The following is a 19,881-nucleotide window of genomic DNA, read 5'->3' as shown; positions in this document are numbered from 1 at the left end:
GTTGTCAACAAGAGGAGATGGGGCATCTCGGGGGATGGTGGTTGATTGGAGGAGCAAAGAGCAAAAAAACAGAAATAGTTTTTCTTCCACAGGTTGAGAGGTGGGGGGTGAATAGGGTCATTTCCTATCACCCCGCTGGTCTTTACACCCTCAGTAGAGCATGATGGAGAGGCAGCAGTTGAGAAGGTGAGGGAGGGGACACCTGGAGGGGGGCTGGTTCAGTCTGTTTTAACTAGCTTCTTTCCCTCATTAACTTTCCTTTATGATCAATGATCTAGCAGGACGAGACAGGTGGAAGCAATATGGTGGAATGCTATCCAATCCTTTGAACCCTCACTGGTAATGAAGGACAGCATGCCATTTTAGCATATTTGGAGTATTGATACAGCTACTGGGATTTGACTCCAGACAGCACTCCCCACAAGGGCAGTAGGGGGGATAGAGGGGTCAGAGGTGGGACAGTGAGAGGGTTCTAGGAAGGAATAAGAGAAAGTGTAGTTGGGCCTGTAATAGCCTATCACTGTCATGCTGTTCCTTTAATAACCCTCAAACAATTTCCGCAGCCCCACAGAAGTCAAATTAGCATAATTAAAATCCCCATTAAAAAATGTCCGTTTAAGATAGGCATGCAGAGGGTTTGTTGTTACATGGCCTAAGTCTCAATACACCAAATCCGCCGCTGTCGGCCTTCCGCATCTTTGGTGAAAGGTGGAGGAGCTACAGCGGTGTTTGTCAGACCACAAGACATCACAGAAATAGTCTTCTCACAAAAACATCTGTAGCGTCAAACGGTTTGGTCCTTCAAACTATTACGAGCCCTTTATTGATTGGTGAAACTCTCATGAACAGCACCTACCAAAAGTGTTCACATTTTGTTGTATGACAGCCTGAACATTTATTAAATTGAGATTGTGTCACCGATCTACACATTATAGACCATAGTGTCAAAGTGAATTTAAAAAAATATTTCATAAAAAATGTAAACATGAAGTCCTGAATCAAAAACTATTCAAGCCCTTTGTTATGGCAAGCCTAAATAAATTCAGGAGTAAACATTTGCTTAACAAGTCAAATTAACTGCATGGACTCAGTGTGTACAATGGTGTTTAACATGACTTGAATGACTACCCCCATACCCCTCTGTTCCCCATACACACGTGTAATGTCCCTCAGTAGAGTAGTGCATTTCAATAACCAAAACAATACAACTAAATGTAGGTCAATCGCTCAGCCCTACTGTCTAGCAATGATCAACAACCAACTTGACAGAGCTTGAATAATTTTTCAAAGAATATTGTATAATAATAATATAATATATGCCATTTAGCTGACGCTTTTATCCAAAGCGACTTACAGTCATGTGTGCATACATTCTACGTATGGGTGGTCCCGGGAATCGAACCCACTACCCTGGCGTTACAAGCGCCATGCTCTACCAACTGAGCTACAGAAGGACCACCATTGTGCAATCCAGGTGTGCAAAGCTCTTAGAGATTTACCCAGAAAGACTCGCAGCTGTAGTCGCTGAAAAAGGTGATTCTAACATGTATTGACTCAGGAGGTTGAATAATCAAGATACGTTTTATTTTCATACATTTTTACAAATGTTGGAATGTTTCTTCTACTTTGACAGTGTAGATCATTGACACACACAAAAGAACAAAGACAATTCAATCCATCTCCCACCTCATAACAACAAATTAGAAAAAAGCCAAGGGGTGTGAATACTTTCCCAAAGGCATTGTACATGTTGGTTGTTTTGCTCTGCGACCCCCACAAGCATCATGTGACCTCTCCCGAGCTGGTACCGCCGATCTGCTGTCTGAACGGTTTGGCGAACAAACTATTATGAAAAGGTGAGTCTCTCACAAACATGTTGGTTGTTCTGCTATAGAACGCCCACACGCCTCACCTGAAGGTAGCCCAGTACCAGTTTTTAAAAAATGAATGAATTACTTACAGATTAATTATTTTTATTTTACCTTTATTTCACTAGGCAAGTCAGTTAAGAACAAATTCTTATTTTCAATGACGGCCTAGGAACAGTGGGTTAACTGCCTGTTCAGGGGCAGAACGACAGATTTGTACCTTGTCAGCTCGGGGGTTTGAACTTCCGGTTACTAGTCCAACGCTCTAACCATTAGGCTACCCTGCCGCCCCAGGGATAGGTAGAGGAAAGGTAGACGTTGACCAATTTTGATCCTATTGGTTACATATGAAGAACAATGCTGTTGTACGACCACTGAGGTCGCCTGAAGACCATTTTGACTGAAATTATTAAATGTTTGTACCATCCCTCGGCTTTATTTTTAAAAATGGGTCATGGATGGGTATTCCTGCATGACAATGACCCAAAACACATGGCCAAGGCAACAAAGGAGTGGCTCAAGAAGAAGCACAATAACTTGTTGATGCACCCATCCCGTTCCCGGGACCATTTAAAATGGGAGCCGCAAACAGTCAGTGCATATTGACTTTATTTTTGTATTAAAACCAAAGGGCTAGTCTTACCAGTGCCTCCGAACTGGCTGCTGGCTAGAGTGGTGGGCCTGTTCTTCCCATTCAACACCGGAGGTGCAAACATCTGAAACGTAGACAGACACAGGGTCAAAAACATTCAACCAGAGACACAGGGTCAAAAACATTCAACCAGAGACACGGGGTCAAAAACATTCAACCAGAGACACGGGGTCAAAAACATTCAACCAGAGACACGGGGTCAAAAACATTCAACCAGAGACACGGGGTCAAAAACATTCAACCAGAGACACGGGGTCAAAAACATTCAACCAGAGACACGGGGTCAAAAACATTCAACCAGAGACACGGGGTCAAAAACATTCAACCGGAGACACGGGGTCAAAAACATTCAACCGGAGACACGGGGTCAAAAACATTCAACCAGAGACACGGGGTCAAAAACATTCAACCAGAGACACGGGGTCAAAAACATTCAACCAGAGACACGGGGTCAAAAACATTCAACCAGAGACACGGGGTCAAAAACATTCAACCAGAGACACGGGGTCAAAAACATTCAACCAGAGACACGGGGTCAAAAACATTCAACCAGAGACACGGGGTCAAAAACATTCAACCAGAGACACGGGGTCAAAAACATTCAACCAGAGACACGGGGTCAAAAACATTCAACCAGAGACACGGGGTCAAAAACATTCAACCAGAGACACGGGGTCAAAAACATTCAACCAGAGACACGGGGTCAAAAACATTCAACCAGAGACACGGGGTCAAAAACATTCAACCAGAGACACGGGGTCAAAAACATTCAACCAGAGACACGGGGTCAAAAACATTCAACCAGAGACACGGGGTCAAAAACATTCAACCAGAGACACGGGGTCAAAAACATTCAACCAGAGACACGGGGTCAAAAACATTCAACCAGAGACACGGGGTCAAAAACATTCAACCAGAGACACGGGGTCAAAAACATTCAACCAGAGACACGGGGTCAAAAACATTCAACCAGAGACACGGGGTCAAAAACATTCAACCAGAGACACGGGGTCAAAAACATTCAACCAGAGACACGGGGTCAAAAACATTCAACCAGAGACACGGGGTCAAAAACATTCAACCAGAGACACGGGGTCAAAAACATTCAACCAGAGATGGGGTCAAAAAAACTGCACCGAAGTCTTTAAATTTTTTTTATTTTTAAAGCAGAAGTCTCCTTTTGGTATCTATGCTTTGGGAAATGTCTACCCTGTGGCTAAACACTTCATCATTAGTAGTCACCTTCACTAGACTACAGGAACCCAAGCTGTTTACTTAATTAATAGACAAAGTACATTTAACCAATATGGCACGAGGGGGTGTGGTATATGGCCAATACACCATGGCTAAGGGCTGTTCTTATGCACGACACAACATGGAGCGTCTTAGCCGTGGTATATTGGCCATATATCACAAACCCACAAGGCACCTTATTGCTATTATAAACTGGTTACCAACGTAATTAGAGCTGTAAAAATACATTTTGTCATACCTGTGGTATGCGGTCTGATATACCATGGCTTTCAGCCAATCAGCATTCAGGGCTCTAACCACCCAGATATAATAACTTATACTACACCTCTGATGTTACATTGTTTGGTGCTAGGTGCCAATTTAACCTATCCGATAGAAGGATTTAGTTATTCTCAGTTACAACAGACTCCAGCAGCTGTCAACTGTGGGAAGCAATCTAAACATGCCAAGCTTGGGCTGACTCATTGATGCGAGTGACTCACAACAACTGCCCAATGACAACACAGACTGATTGATACCATGCTATTCTTCCACTTATGTACCAACCCATTATCTCAAATAATACAACAAAGCCCATGCACTCGTGCTCCACAACTTTCATTTCTTTATAGTATCAAGATTCAAACGGATCTTCGTCGTGTCTATCTTGATGTGTGTAGAGAAACACCGTCTTGTTTATACAATAAAAAGCATAGGTTGCAGCAATTCAGTTTTTGCTGCCCATCCCTTCATAAGAGATGACGTATATTTGACTACAAACAACCTATTACTTTCTTGAAGGAAGTGTTCTGAACAAAGATTCTAGCATTATGGTCTAAGATATTCAAAGGTATTGTATGGCTGTTGACAGCCAAGATCTCTTACCGCGCTGAAATCCAGCAGGTCGCTGAGCTCCTTGTCTGTCCCCACTGTAGCCATTCTCTGCTGCTGTTCCTTAGTCCCTCACAGTCTCAGCAACTGACTAGGGAGAGGGGAGGGGACTGTCATTTTGTCAAGTCTAGATTAAGGTACAAACAGTTGAAATGGACAGAAGGCAAGAATCACAGTGTGACAAAAGTGTGAAGTCAAATCCTACTCGATTGATTCCTGTGTAAAGGGTACATTTTCTGCTTCATGATTCAAATCCACCCCCCAAAAATGGCCTCAAATCCACCCCCAATCAATATTCCTCTTTACAAACAATTAACTTGATTGCAACCACTTGTTTTACTGTGTGGTTGGTTAGACCTCTATTTGAAATGGATACACCACATTACAATGTCCCTTGGCAGAACATCACTTCACATTTGGGAGCGCATGTAGGAGGTGTTTCGTGATAAGAGAGCTTCTCTGAGACCCAAAGACTCAAGTTTGCTCCCTGAGCAAACACGGTGCTCCCATAAATAGGCTTTAGCCCAGTGGGCTAAAACGGTCTTTACGCGAAGGTGTATCTGGTCTGTTTGATACCCCAGTCGGCCACATTAAATGCATAGAGCAGAGTAACTCATTACGTCATGATGTAAATATCATCAGCATTGAGTCATTGTGATGTCACACACATCATTCAATGGTCTCGAAGTGGATAACATGGCACAAATATAGCATTTACATTTTAGTCATCTAGCAGGCGCCCCTATCCAAAGCAACTAACAGTTAGTGCATTCATCTTAGGTTAACCTAAGGTTAAGATAACCAAGTGGGACAACCACATAGCTATCTAGCCTGTTAGTTATTTCACTGCTACCAGGGTTATCCTCCCGTTATCACATTAGATGCTGTAAATATTTCCCATTCATTTAAGATTGTGGCCTGCAGATTTGTGCTACATAGCTCAATCTATAAAACAGGAATTCCTTTTGAGGTACAGAAACTGACAAACTTACACTCTGAGATGAGCTTCTACAGCACTGCTTCAATCATTGGGTAATACAGGTTGAGAGACTTACTCCAAATCTAGTGTTAAATTAATTCTGAGTTTTCCCTGTCCTAGCCCACATCAGACACACTAAATGGAGTAGAACTTCTGATTACACCACAAGGCCAATAGTCGACTTTGTCCTCCCTGCTGGCTGCCTTGGCAACCTCAGAAACTAACCTGTTGGAAGATAATTTCTCACCAACAAGCCACAGCATCAAAGGATATTACATTCGGTATGAAATGCCACACAAGTAACCCCAGATACTTAGGGGAAAAAACAAACATAGTTATTTTCTGTTTCACAACCTTTTCCTGTTTGTACCTGATGAACACAACATAGGTCTGAAGTGCCTTCTCATAACCTTCAGACAGAGTTTCCAGGGTAAAGGTGACAAGACATCAATATAGAGATCAAAACTATGATTTGGGGGATCTATACAACAATTAATCCAAAGATTGACATATCTGACATGTATCTAATAGAACAATTGAGAAATAATTAATCAGTTGGCATGTCCATGACATCTTGGCCTTACCTCCTTTATCTGCAAGTTCTGCAAAGCAAACATTGGTGTCATATGAAGCTTGACCGCTTGCTCTGTAATATGAGTTGTATTTTGATTTAAATAACCATTTTTCAGAATATTGAAAAATAAACATGAATATTGAAAACACTATTTTTGCTTTGGCAAATTTTACATCATATACTCGATGGGAATATCAAAGTCCCAGAGTGGGATCTCTGCTACTTTTAGCATTATGATACAGTTTGTAAGAATTACCAACAGGGTGAATGTGAAAATGGATTCAAAATGGTTGCCCTCTGCTGGTGATTTGCAGAATGTGCAATGATGCAGGTAAAAGGAGGGCTGTGATTGGTTACATTGCCTACTATGTGAATTTCTCTGTATAAAATGGGCAGTTACTTGAAAACTGGCAGAGACCTCACTCTGGAACTTTGATATGCCTGTAGTAGAGTATATTATGTTCAACAATATATTAGGAAAATATACCAAATAAAGCAACAATTTTTTTCTATACGCATATTTGTCCATATTCATAAATGAATGTAAGAAAATTCTTGAAATCAATATACAACTCATATTTCAGAGCAAGTGTAGCAAAGCTTCATACGACACCAACTTGTGCCTTGTAGCACTTATAGAGGAACCATTATGGAGTCTTAGAGACCTGGGAAAGGTCAAAATGTAACAACCTTCTGAGACCCTGCCATTCATTTTTGTCATCTCTTATGTGTTTTTGGTCCGTAACTCTAAGGCCATACATGCCGCTGCGTTAGGTTCTGCTGTACCTTTGAGATGACATTCTGAGCTTTTAATATAATAATAAACACCATTTAGCAGAGACTTTTATCCAAAGTGACTTAGTCATGCATCAATTTTTATTTAGTCTATGGGTAGTCCTGGGGATCAAACCCATTATCCTGGTGGTACAAACATCATGCTCTACAATATAACATGTTGGGTGTCACCCTGATAAAACAAATAATATGGTTCTTCAAAATGGCTACCATCACAATTGGCACATTTGATGTAAATGTGTACAATTGTGTAATTATATTTTTTGTGAGTTTGATATTGAAATTGTTTTTCATAAGTAAATATCTCAGGAACAGTTTGTTGAGTTCAGAGCAGTGTAATATTCTTATATTAAATAAGAGCTTGTTAATACATGTCCTCTGTAGTGGACATCGGGATGCGGCCAACTGTTTTTGATTTAATTAAGTTAAATGTTAGAAGTATCATATTTACTATTAGAGTCCTAATGGCCATTGCTCTTCTTTTGTCCTGGTTTGGTAAGGATTCACCCTGTAGTAACTTAAGGTTTAGGCTACCAAATCTGTGTTCCATAATCAACCTACACCATCATCGAAGTTATGAACAGCTCAGGCGTTGACAAGCACTGGGTTCTGGTTGTGTGTGAATGGATTGATAGATTTCAGACATATCAATAGAGCAAGAATGGGTGAGCAATGTGTGCCTTCCCTCAGGCAGGCAGCAACTCATGGCCAAGGGCCAACACACAGTGAGGTGTAAAGAACATGAGGGGCCACATACAAAACTCAGTTTGGGCTCCTTATAAAATGTTGAACTGTTGGCAATGTTATCACAAATAGGGTATAAGTACCCTTCTAGGGACAGATCTAAATGTAGTGGGGGGAGAGGTGGTCCCAAATATGGGAGGGCAGTGCGTTTTTTTCCCTGGTTTACATTCACTCTCCAGCTCATATAATATAGCGGACACCTAAGCCCACGCATGCAATGCCCTGATACATTTACTACTCAAATCTCTGAAGCCGAAAGGTGAAGTGGACAATTATTGTTTTAGGACAGTAGGCTATAAATAAAATGCTACACATTGAAATAAAAGTAATAGTGTTTTTGGAAATGTGTTATAGGCTGTTAAGGACACATTAATGTGGCTCATTTGGTCAATATCCCTTGTTTATTGATGGCGCTGGCTGTGCCAGGTCAGAACTGAAAGCATACGGATGTCTGGTACATTTTTCAAATGTCCAGTAAATTAAAATATTCCCCTTCTTGTTGTCTGGTGCCAAATTTCCTATAACGGCACATTGTTTTTATGAAGAATCTGTCGCCAATTGGATGGAAACCTAGTAAGTGTGCTAGTCCAGTGTCACTTTGATGATGCTGCACATCATGGTTCACCAGCAGCCACAAGCATCTAAACAATAAGCTACCAAACAAACAAGCTTGTAGGAATTGTACTTCAACTCCCCCCTCATACTCATCTGGAGGTTGAGCATAATGTTTTATTCATCTCTGTAATTGTATTCATGTAAAAAATAATAATTGGGACCACAATTAAAATAAGTGTGACTTATTGTGCAATCCCGCTTTGAAATCAATCCAAACTGTGCAGTGGCCAATTGATGAATAGAAAGAGATATTGGTTACAAAACTCCAACATGTTTAATGGCATTCAGAGCTTGTCAAGCCAAGTCTTCTATACTGAGTAAGAATACAAGGTAGGATGTATGCATTTTCTGTTTGTCGAGAATGACAATCTATTTATTGGGATGTTGAAAAACCAAACCATAATATTGATGCGCCCGATGTCTGTATGCTTTGTTTATTGGTTGTGTGGTGCATTGGCACAGAAACCTGGTGGAGGAAAACATCATTAGAAATATAACATCAAAATATTGAAAATCTGAAATCCTCACAGCTGATCATTTTCTACAGCCTGCTCTGATCGTAGTTTAATGAAACAGGCAGAGAGAGTGAGCTCGCCTGTGAACCCCCAACCTTCTGGCCAGTAGCCCTGTGTGGCAGCGACTGCGCCACACAAAGTCGATATCCACGTTTATAAACACAGGTTCACTAGTAACTGTACATTTTGGTTGTAAACATTATTTTGAGTTAATGCTTATTTGGGGGCAATTTCACTGTACAAAAGGGACAGTAATGTGAAAATATGTTTAACATTGGGAGGGGCAACAACAAAAAAATGTATGACACCTTGAGCTGGACCAGCCCTTCCCTTCCAGTTAATGTCGATCTGTCCCTTAGAATAACAATCATTATGTTTTTAAGGGACATGACTATAGTATATGGAGCACACTGAAGCATGCGTTTCTATTGAAGATTAATGTATTATGATCTCGTTGATGGGTTCAGGAAGTCAAGTTGCAACAGAATTAACAGTTGCCTGACATTTCTCTGGATGTCCCATTCCCAAATCTTCTGGCCCTCTACTTCGGAGAATGTAAATAGTTTTTGCGGATTGTGACGGAATCCCCAGAGTGCAGGTTTTACCATAACAACGAACGCGTTATGTCAACACAGACTATTTCGTCAAATTCGTGCTTTTTAGATGGGTGAGAAACCGGTTGTTAAGTAGCTTCGAATACACTTAAAACAAAGAGTCAGGCCCTGGCAAAGTTTGTGATGAAGGCTAGAACAAAGGAGTAAGCGTCGCTCTCTTTGGGTATCAAATTCAACGGATCCATGATGAAAAATCGAAATAAGAATTCCAGAAGCGTGCGTAAAATATTTTCACATATGTCTTTTTTTTTTAAATGTTCAAGGGGTTCAGCACGGGGGGGGTTTCCTGCCAAATGTGAAATAAACAGTGGAAAATATTGAGCACATAATTGGGAATTGAAAGAAATTTGAACATTTACTTCATAATACACATAAGACGTACAACACCAAACAACCTATTTGACCCATACATTTGAGACAAGCGTGCATTTCTGGGCGCAACTTTCCTCTGCACCACGAAGTTTCTCTAAATATTTAACAAAAGTTTTGAACCTTTGAAAAAAAATTGTGGCTTGTTATTCAATAAAATATTAATACAGACAATGCAATAGTATCACTGCGAGAATTTTGCCGTTCGAACGGGCATGTTAGGTTACTTTTAAACTTTACAATGTTGCGCAAAGTGAACAAAGAAGTATTTTCCCACAAGGCTGCAAGTACTGCCTAACTGCTGCACGCTCGCTCCCGTTGCCCAGGCCGGACAAAACTCAAGACCCCGCTTTCTCCGCCCGTGCTACTCACACAACTCAAAATTATTTGCTAAAGTTGCTCAATGCCCCTGCAAAACCGTAATATAACTCACAAATGTACGGCGTGTGATTAGGTATATTTACCTTTCAGTAACCTCTATTCAATTATGTGGCATCCAACGGGAAAAAATGAACGCCTGGAGTAGAGAGAAAAACATAAAGTTGGGGATAGATTCCCTCTCCGTACTCCGGACTGTAGACGAAGACCGAACGACGATATCGTGTGCTCTACCAAACCCTTGGTTCGTTATACAGTCCACGTCATGAAAATGAAACAATGTTTGCAAATAGATTCATAACTCTTGTGATATATCATGCGATTATTTTAGTTGCTACAATTGTAACCATTTCATCTTCCGAGTAGACATTTTAACAGCCTCCACATTGTCGGTTCCAAAAGAGTATCCCTCCGCGGCGTACGAGAACGTTAAATGACCAGCGGTGTCCTATTTCAAACGCCCTACAACCAGACACACATTTTTGATAACAATCCTGTAACAATTTTATATGGAGATCAACTCAAATATAGTACAGCATCAGTGTAATTGTCGATGCATTAAAATGTCAGATTTTTTGATCGCAAGCCATGAGAACTACGTTGATTTGCGGAAGGAGACCTCGGAAAACTGAAGAGTGACAGACCAGAAACAGTGCGAGATGGAATGATAATAGGCTACCGCAGACGCACAGCCAATGGTATGCCACAACAATCTGATTGACAGCAAGAAGGTCCAAATATATATCGACAGTATTCGGTGGGCCTGCCTCCAATGTTACCCCATCAAGTATCTGCCAAGGACAGCGTTTGATTAATGTTTTTAACAGCAACAACGATGCATAAATGGATGATGCAGTTATTGATGAAGTCTATTATTCAACTTGAAAACTATTGCAAAATATACATCCTCATATTAGGTACAACAACAAGCAACACATATATATTTTTCCACGAGGCTTATACAATTCAGTCGAAGAATTCTGTAAAAAAAAAAATACAAAAAAACATAAACCTTAGGTAATGTTGGTGTTCAGATTAGTAGTCTCCTAATTAATTTAATCTATTATAGGCCTAATTTTATGTACAAACCTATCCTATCCTTTAGTGAAATATTATTGTGGAGGTAGGGACATAACATCTATGATATAAGATTACATGGATACAGATTGTAAACATTTAATTAACAATCATAATCTAGCCTACTGGAATTCTTATTTTCTTTTGCACAAAATTATTTGAGGAGGGAGATCAGGGTTAGGATTGCTGCTTTTCTTGTGTGTGTGCGTGCGTGCGTGCGTGCGTGCGTGCGTGTGTGTGTGCGTGCGTGCATGCGTGCGTGTGTGTGTGAGAGAGAGCATGTGTGTGCGTGTGTGTGTGAGAGAGAGCATGTGTGTGTGTGTGTGTGTGTGAGAGAGAGAGAGAGCATGTATGTGCGTGTGTGTCACAGAAAACAGCGCTCGACAAATGGCTCCACCTCAGTGGCGTGAAAGTGTGGTTGAAGGTTTTAAAAGTACAGACTGCAGCAGCATTTGGCTTTTACATCGACCCTTTGTGGAAACAGCTTGTGAGCTCAGGAGTCGTATGCATCAGCAGAGAAAAGAACACAGTATTTTTCCTTTCTGCAACCAAATCTTGACCTGACACACAGAGAGAGGACTAACCATGCCTAGTAGCCATAGCTTATGACTTAGTAGACTCTGAGAGGTGAAGAATTAGTGGACAAGACCAGGGACCACAGTAAGACTGTATAGCGTGGGGGGTAGGGAAACTATATGGCCAGCAACATACTGTATACCATGTGTTATAAAGAACAGGAGGGAGGGAGGGAGGTAGAGAGCGAGCGAGCAACAGAGAGGGAGAAAAAGGGGAGACCACTTAAATTGACTATTTTTTTTATGTGCCAAGGAGTACATATCACAGGGAAAGGTGTTTAACAGTTCTATTACTGTGATGAGTTATTCATTAATATAGAATATTCTGGGCTATCATTCTCTATTTGTGATGAGGATGAGACTTTTGTGACTGACAATATTTCAATTTTAATATTTGTTCTTTGAAGTGTGTCATCACAACCTTTTTCAAAGGCTATATTCTGACCCCATTTGTATCATTGAGACTTAAGTCACTATAAGCCCACGATGATAAACCCACTAATGGTGTTGGCCGTTGGCTTAAACCCAAGACCCCTGTCATTATTATTTGTGTCCATCAGTAGTCAAAGGAGTTAGAAGTTTGGATGATTGTAGTGTTCCCTCCACAGCGGGAAGTAGTCCATAATTAATTGCCTGAATGAACCAAAGCTTCATCAGTTGAGGTGGGGTCGGGCACTAAGTAGCCTAACTAACAGCTGGGTCCGACATGAAGTGTGTATAGTATAGTGTGTGTCTGTGTGTGTGTGTGTTAAAAAAAGGAGAACGAGAGAGCCTGGTTTTTCCCTTTGGTTTGTAGAGGCAATGACATGTGATACAGACTCAGGACTCGGCACCTGGTCCTCGTGAAATGAGTCTTTTGGCGGTAAAATAAACAAACACAGCATGTGTCTGCGGCTCATATAGTGTGTATGTGTGTTTCAAGATAATAAAAAATAAAAAAAGGTATTGAGTTGAACTGCAGTACCAGTCAGAGGATTAGACACACCTACTCATTCAAGGGTTTTTCTTTATTTTTACTATTTTCGACATTGTAGAATAATAGTGAACACATCAAAACTATGAAATAACACATATGGAATCATGTAGAAATAAAAAAGTGTTAAACAACAAAATATATTTTAGATTCGTCAAAGTATACAACCTGGAGTTGTGTTTTGGGTCATTGTCCTGTTAAAAAACAAATGATAGTTCCACTAAGCGCAAACCAGATGGGATGGTGTATTGCTGCAGAATGCTGTGGTAGCCATGCTGGTTAAGTGGGCCTTGAATTCTAAATAAATCACTGACAGTGTCACCAGTAAAACACCCTCACACCATCACACCTCTTCCTCCATGCTTCATGGTGGGTACCACACACATAAAGATATCCTCCGTTCACCTACTCCGTCGCACAAAGACACAGCGGTTGACTTGTTTAACACTTTTTTTGGTTACTACATGATGCCATATGTGTCATTTCATAGTTTTGATGTCTTCACTATTATTTTACAATGTAGAAATGAGTAGGTGTGTCCAAACGTTTAACTGGTACTGTACATCTGATCCAGGCTTCAAGAGAACCCAGAGCCCACCACACGTGTGGCTTTACAGACCCACAATGAGATGTTCACCTTGTTTCCTTTTATTTAATTTCACCTTTATTTAACCAGGTAGGCTAGTTGAGAACAAGTTCTCATTTACAACTGCGACCTGGCCAAGATAAAGCAAAGTAGTTCGACACATACAACAACACAGAGTTACACATGGAATAAACAAACATACAGTCAATAATACAGTAGAAAAAGTCTACAGTGTGTGCAAATGAGGTAAGATAAGGCAGGTAAGGCAATAAATAGGTCATAGTGGCAAAGTAATTACAATATAGCAATTAAACACTGGAGTGATAGATGTGCAGAAGATGAATGTGCAAGTAGAGATACTGGGGTGCAAAGGAGCAAAATAAATAAATAAATACAGTATGGGGATGAGATAGTTGGATGGGCTATTTATGGATGGGCTATGTACAGGTGCAGTGATCTGTGAGCTACTCTGACAGCTGGTGCTTAAAGTTAGTGAGGGAGATATGAGTCTCCAGCTTCAGTATTTATGCAATTCGTTCCAGTCATTGGCAGTAGAGAACTGGAAGGAAAGGCGGCCAAAGGAGGAATTGGCTTTGTGGGTGACTAGTGAAATATACCTGCTGGAGCACGTGCTACGGGTGGGTGCTGCTATGGTGACCAGTGAGCTGAGATAAGGCAGGGCTTTACCTAGCAAAGACTTGAAGATGACCTGGAGCCAGTGGATTTGGCGACGAGTATGAAGCGAGGGCCAGCCAATGAGAGCGTACAGGTCGCAGTGGTGGGTAGTATATGGGGCTTTGCTGACAAAACGGATGGCACTGTGATGGACTACATCCAATTTGTTGAGTAGAGTGTTGGAGAGTAGTAGTGATGCTGGACGGGCGGGCAGGTGCGGGCAGCGATCGGTTGAAGAGCATGCATTTAGTTTTACTTGGACTTAAGAGCAGTTGGAGGCCACGGAAGGAGATTTCTATGGCATTGATGCTCATCTGGAGATTAGTTAACACAGTGTCCAAAGAAGGGCCAGAAGTATACAGAATGGTGTCGTCTGTGTAGAGGTGGATCAGAGAATCACCAGCAGCAAGAGCGACATCATTGATGTATACAGACCTGCTCTTTCCCCCCCTTACGCCCTGACTACTGTGCTGAAGTTGTAATGATCTGTATTGTTATGCTGATTCGAAGTTGATGTTATCGCTGTTATACATTTTCAGATATACTTGCCTCCCCATACAGCTATGAGCAGTTAATGACAAAAGGCTTACCATTTCCCAGATTTACTAGACTGTGGGAAGGTTTTACCACTTCTTCTGTAAAAACGTGAAAGATTGTTTTTATGTAAGTAGAGCAATATTTGCACTGCAGCAACATTGTACTGTGGTATGGTTTACCTCTAGGCCTACGCAAAGGTACGAAAAGCTATTTTGAGCGTGGAACCCCGTCTTCCTAACCCTGAAGCACCCTCTTCTCCACCTACGCTTTCACTGGGCTCCCTCTCTCTCCACTCACAACTCTCTTCTCTCCGTGGTAGGCCCCGGTGCAGCCACCCACGCATCAGGTACAGTGTGCACAACCTGGGGCTTCCTGAAACGTGACTATGGTTTCCTGTTTCCTGTAACAAAACACAAAATACTCCCAGTAGTGCAAATCTAGGACCAGCCCGTCATAATCACTGCTAGAATCAGTTATTATGAAAAACAAACCAAAAAACAAAGCTTAGATCAGTGCATAAGGACCATTTAATTTTAAAGCAACACAATGACCTCTATTATGAGTTTTGTAAAGAGGTGTTGTTGCCATAAGATCCAAGAGAACAACAGAGAGATAGAAAGAGAGATGGGTGGGGGGGTGAAGGCTAAGTAAGGAGAGAGTGATACAGTACATTGTGTGAGCGATGGGCAGGGAGGGAGAGAGAATTAGGTGTGTCAAGGGAGCACGGAAACAACAATAACAGCAGTGTGTCTGCCCATGTGTGAAGTTACTGCTTGCCAAAAATATCAAAATAACATCCTTCGTGCTCCACGACACATATGCTGCCACTGCAAACCCCCCTGCCTATGGTACCTCACGTTCTCTTTTTCTCTCCCTCTCTATCTCAACGGGGGTCAAAAGCATCACCGTTAACCAGCATGCATCTCTCTTGCTCCCCGTGGCGAGCATGGCTAGCGCCACGCTGTGTGTTTGGTGATGATGTGCGTTAGTCACTGTTAAACAACAACCACACCCATCCCTCTCTGACAGATACATTCTGTCATGACAATAAATCAAAGCATTAATCTACTTTTCATTCATCCATCTAAGCATTCATTCACTCATTCATGATGGACCCCCATTACCCTTTCCGGTTTACAAAGAACGTGAATAGAGGTGCAATATACCTCTCTCTACTCTTCTCCATCTCTCTTTTCTCTCTTTTTTACTAGTCTTTTTCTCCTCTCCCCCTCCCCCTTTCTTGCAGATTGGAATTCATTAGCAATCAAAGAGCCACTGACGAATGCAGGATCTTAATTACCCTCTCATTTGCATATTTGCATATTAATCACTGCAGACTTTGCTGTTTTACTGCCGCAGTGTCTTAGAGCCCCCCACAAATCTCCCTCACAGCCCCCCACCTCTCCAAGTTCTAGACCTTCCCCCCACCACACCCAAACGTGCATACACACACAAAGACATATACAAAAACCTGCACACACACACTGCTACAATCTGAGCTCTCGAAGCTTTAGACTTGTCCCCTACAACCCCAACACAAGCATACACACACACACGTGCACACACCAGTGGAGGCTGGTGGGAAGAGCTATAGGAGGACGGGCTCATTGTAATGGCTGGAATGGAATAAATGGAACAGTATCAAACACATCAAACATATGGAAACCACATGTATGATTCCGTTCCATTTCAACCATTACAATGAGCCCGTCCTCCTATAGCTCCTCCCAGCAGCTTCCACTGACACACGCACAAGCGCGAGAATGCAAACATGCACACAAACACAAACAGAATATTATTAATGCAGCACATAGCTAAGGTAGGCTGTGGGGAATTTGTTGAACCTGACATGCCTTTGCTTCTCATGACTCTACTAAAGTGGCCTTAAATATGATGAAGTTGTTCCTAGACCAGAGGTGTCAAACTTGTTTTGCACTGGGGGCCACATTCGGTCTTCAACAAGGTCCAGGAGGTCCACACTGAAATGTTATATTTCCTCACTGTCAAAATGAACAAAAGATAATAATCTATCCATCATTTTTGGAATTGTCTATACTCCTTGACTGTTTAGCTTTCAATTCTGTGATTATTAGTGAGCTGGACAGTCAAGGAACTGTATATACGTAGGCTCATTAGCATTTCTACAGTTTCAATTTGGTTTTAGTGATTTTAAGGTATGAGTTAATGTCCCCTCAAAGTATAAATATGTATATATTTTTTATTCAAACCACCCACGGGCTGTATGTTTGACACCCCTGTTTTAGACACTAATCTAAGGTCAGATTTGCAGTTTTCCCCTCTTGGGAAACTGGTCCTATATCTGTGCCTGAGGGGTAATTAATTCTACCCTAAGCGCCTCTGACGATACCTATGAATTTCTATACTGCCCCCTAGTGGTAGCATGAGTGTAATGCTTCCAGAAGAGCACAATAAGAGTCCCGTGTTCCGTTGTGACAACACATACCATTTATTGACAATTATGACTTACAAAGACAAAGCTTAGACGGTTTTGCTGTGGGACAAACCATTCCTAGTTTTTAAATGTTATTTAGAAGAAATACACTAAATTAACCAAAGAAAGCAGCGAAAGGCCCTTAACCCCCCCCAGGATACAGAAATGCACTTATTTCAATGGCATACCCATACCCTGCTGTATGTGTGTGTGTGTGTGTATGTATATACAGTGGGGCAAAAACTTATTTAGTCAGCCACCAATTGTGCAAGTTCTCCCACTTAAAAAGATGAGAGAGGCCTGTAATTTTCATCATGCGTACACTTCAACCTAGACAGACAGAATGAGAGAGAAAAAATCCAGAAAATCACACTGTAGGATTTTTTATGAATTTATTTGCAAATTATGGTGCAAAATAAGTATTTGGTCAATAACAAAAGTTTGTCTCAATACTTTGTTATATACCCTTTCTTGGCAACGACAGAGGTCAAACGTTTTCTGTAAGTCTTCACAAGGTTTTCACACACTGCATCACTGCTCTAGAGGAGATCTGCATGGAGGAATGGGCCAAAATACCAGCAAGTCTGTCATAGTTGAAGTGTACCTATGATGAAAATTACAGGCCTCTCTCATCTTTTTAAGTGGGAGAACTTGTACAATTGGTGGCTGACTAAATACTTTTTTGCCCCACTGTATATATAGTACCAAAAGTTTGGACACCTACTTATTCAAGTTTTTTTGTATTTTTACTATTTTCTACATAATAGTGAAGACATCAAAACTATGAAATAACATATATGGAATCATGTAGTAACCATAAAAGTGGTAAACAAATCAAAATGTATTTTATATTTGAGATCCTTCAAAGTAACCACCCTTTGCCTTGATGACAGCATTGCACACTCTTGGCATTCTCGCAACCAGCTTCATGAGGTCGTCACCAGAAAACATTTCAACTAACAGGTGTGCCTTGTTAAGTTACTTTGTGGAATTTCTTTCCTTCTTAATGCATTTGAGCCAATCAGTTGTGGTGTGACAAGGTATGTGTGGTATACAGAAGATGGTATTTTACCAAATAGGGCCGAGTCCATATTAGGGCAAGAACAACTCAAATAAGCAAAGATAAACGACAGTCTATTATTACTTTAAGATATGAAGGTCAGTCAATCCAGAACATTAAGAACTTTGAAAGTTTCTTCAAGTTCAGATGCAAAAACCATCAAGCACAATAATGAAATTGGCTCTCATGAGGACCGCCACAGGAAATCTGCCTCAGATTGCAGCCCAAATAAATGTTTCACAGAGTTCAAGTAACAGACATCTCAAATTCAACTATTCAGAGGAGACTGCGTGAATCAGGCCTTCATGGTCAAATTGCTGCAAAGAAACCACTGCTAAATGACACCAATAAGAAGAGACTTGCTTGGGCCAAGAAACACAAACAATGGACATTAGTCCGGTGGAAATCTGTTCTTTGGTCTAACGAGTCAAAATGAGAGATTTCCGGTTCCAACCGCCATATCTTTGTGAGACGCAGAGTAGGTGAAAGGATGACCTCTGCATGGCTAGTTCCCAACGTGAAGCAGGGAGGAGGTGTGATGGTGCTTTGGTGGTGACACCGTGATTTATTTAGAATTCAAGGCACACAGCATGGCTACCTCAGCATTCTGCAGCAATTCTCCATTCCATCTGGTTTGTGCTTAGTGGAACTATCATTTGTTTTCAAGAGGACAATGACCCAACGCACATCCAGGCTGTGTAAGGGCTATTTAACCAAGGAGAGTGATGGAGTGCTGCATCAGATGACCTGGCCTCCACAATCACCCGACCACAACCCAATTGAGATGGTTTGGGATGAGTTGGACCGCAGAGTGAAGGAAATGCAGGCAATAAGTGCTCAGCATATGTGGGAACTCCTTCAAGACTGTTGGAAAAGCATTCCTCCCGAAGCTGGTTGAGAGAATGCCAAGAGCGTGCAAAGCAGTCAAGGCAAAGGGTGGCTACTTTGAAGAATCTCAAATATATTTAGATTTATTTAACACTTTTTTCATTACTACATGATTTCATATTGTGTTATTTAATGAATGACTAGATGTGTTCAACATTTCGACTGGTACTGTATATTATGATATAAAGATAGAATTTACTCTGGTTAAAGTGTGTTCATTCCCCAACACAGGTCAGCCATGAATCTCTCCTATAGACAAAGGGATGGAGGGAGTCTGGCCAGGACACAGACACTAGGGCTGCATCTCAATAGTCTAAATTGCTTCCTCTTTCACAGACATTATGGTTGCATCCCTGTAATTTAAGTGGCATCCTTTTCTAGTCTCCTTTCCTTGCCTTAAACTTCACCAATGTAAAATAATTGGACAGGTGAAAGCAAAACATGGGCAGCAGATATTCTCAATTGTGTTTTCACCTATCCTGGCTTTCAGATAGGTGCAGATGAAGGAGACTAAACTACTTTAGACTTGTGGTCTGGACCTCAGAGCAGCATTGTTGATCTTAAACGCTACCCTGGTCGAAAGAAACCCGAAGTTGAATGATTAGTGCAGTATTTCAGTATCATCATGGACACAAACACTAGACTCATAACTATCTGACAAAAGAAAATAAACTAATGTATGCATATATGCTTTACATATCTGAATCCACATACACCAAGACATATGTAAAGATATATACATCTACATCAGTGAAGACTGCAAAGGAGAGGACGGCTCATAATAAGGGCTGGAACAGAGAAAATGTGGAATCCATGTGTTTGATACTATTC

The 19,881-nt window shown here is 41.2% G+C and overlaps 1 protein-coding gene across 6 annotated transcripts in view; it reads right to left on the bottom strand.

Annotated features, from left to right (window-relative positions):
* tcf3a (transcription factor 3a) overlaps positions 1 to 10,778 on the bottom strand; it is a 45,967-nt gene extending 35,189 nt beyond the window's left edge. For 2 of the 6 annotated variants that reach the window (XM_052476431.1, XM_052476432.1), the window contains exons 1-3: positions 10,314 to 10,772; positions 4,639 to 4,735; positions 2,512 to 2,584 (exon numbers count right to left, since the gene is read on the bottom strand). In XM_052476431.1, the coding sequence (XP_052332391.1) occupies positions 2,512 to 2,584; positions 4,639 to 4,692 (127 nt within the window). In that variant the 5' untranslated portion in view covers positions 4,693 to 4,735; positions 10,314 to 10,772. Of the gene's footprint in view, positions 1 to 2,511; positions 2,585 to 4,638; positions 4,736 to 10,313 lie in introns of all 6 variants that reach the window. The other 4 variants (XM_052476430.1, XM_052476429.1, XM_035799428.2 and 1 more) reach the window with 4 other exon arrangements.
* Between the last annotated feature and the right edge of the window lie 9,103 nt (positions 10,779 to 19,881).

Source organism: Oncorhynchus keta, chromosome 23 (assembly GCF_023373465.1).
Source record: "Oncorhynchus keta strain PuntledgeMale-10-30-2019 chromosome 23, Oket_V2, whole genome shotgun sequence".
Taxonomy (NCBI): Eukaryota; Metazoa; Chordata; class Actinopteri; order Salmoniformes; family Salmonidae; genus Oncorhynchus; species Oncorhynchus keta.
Note: the sequence above shows the minus strand (reverse complement) of the source record. Positions and strands in the feature narration are given on the sequence as shown.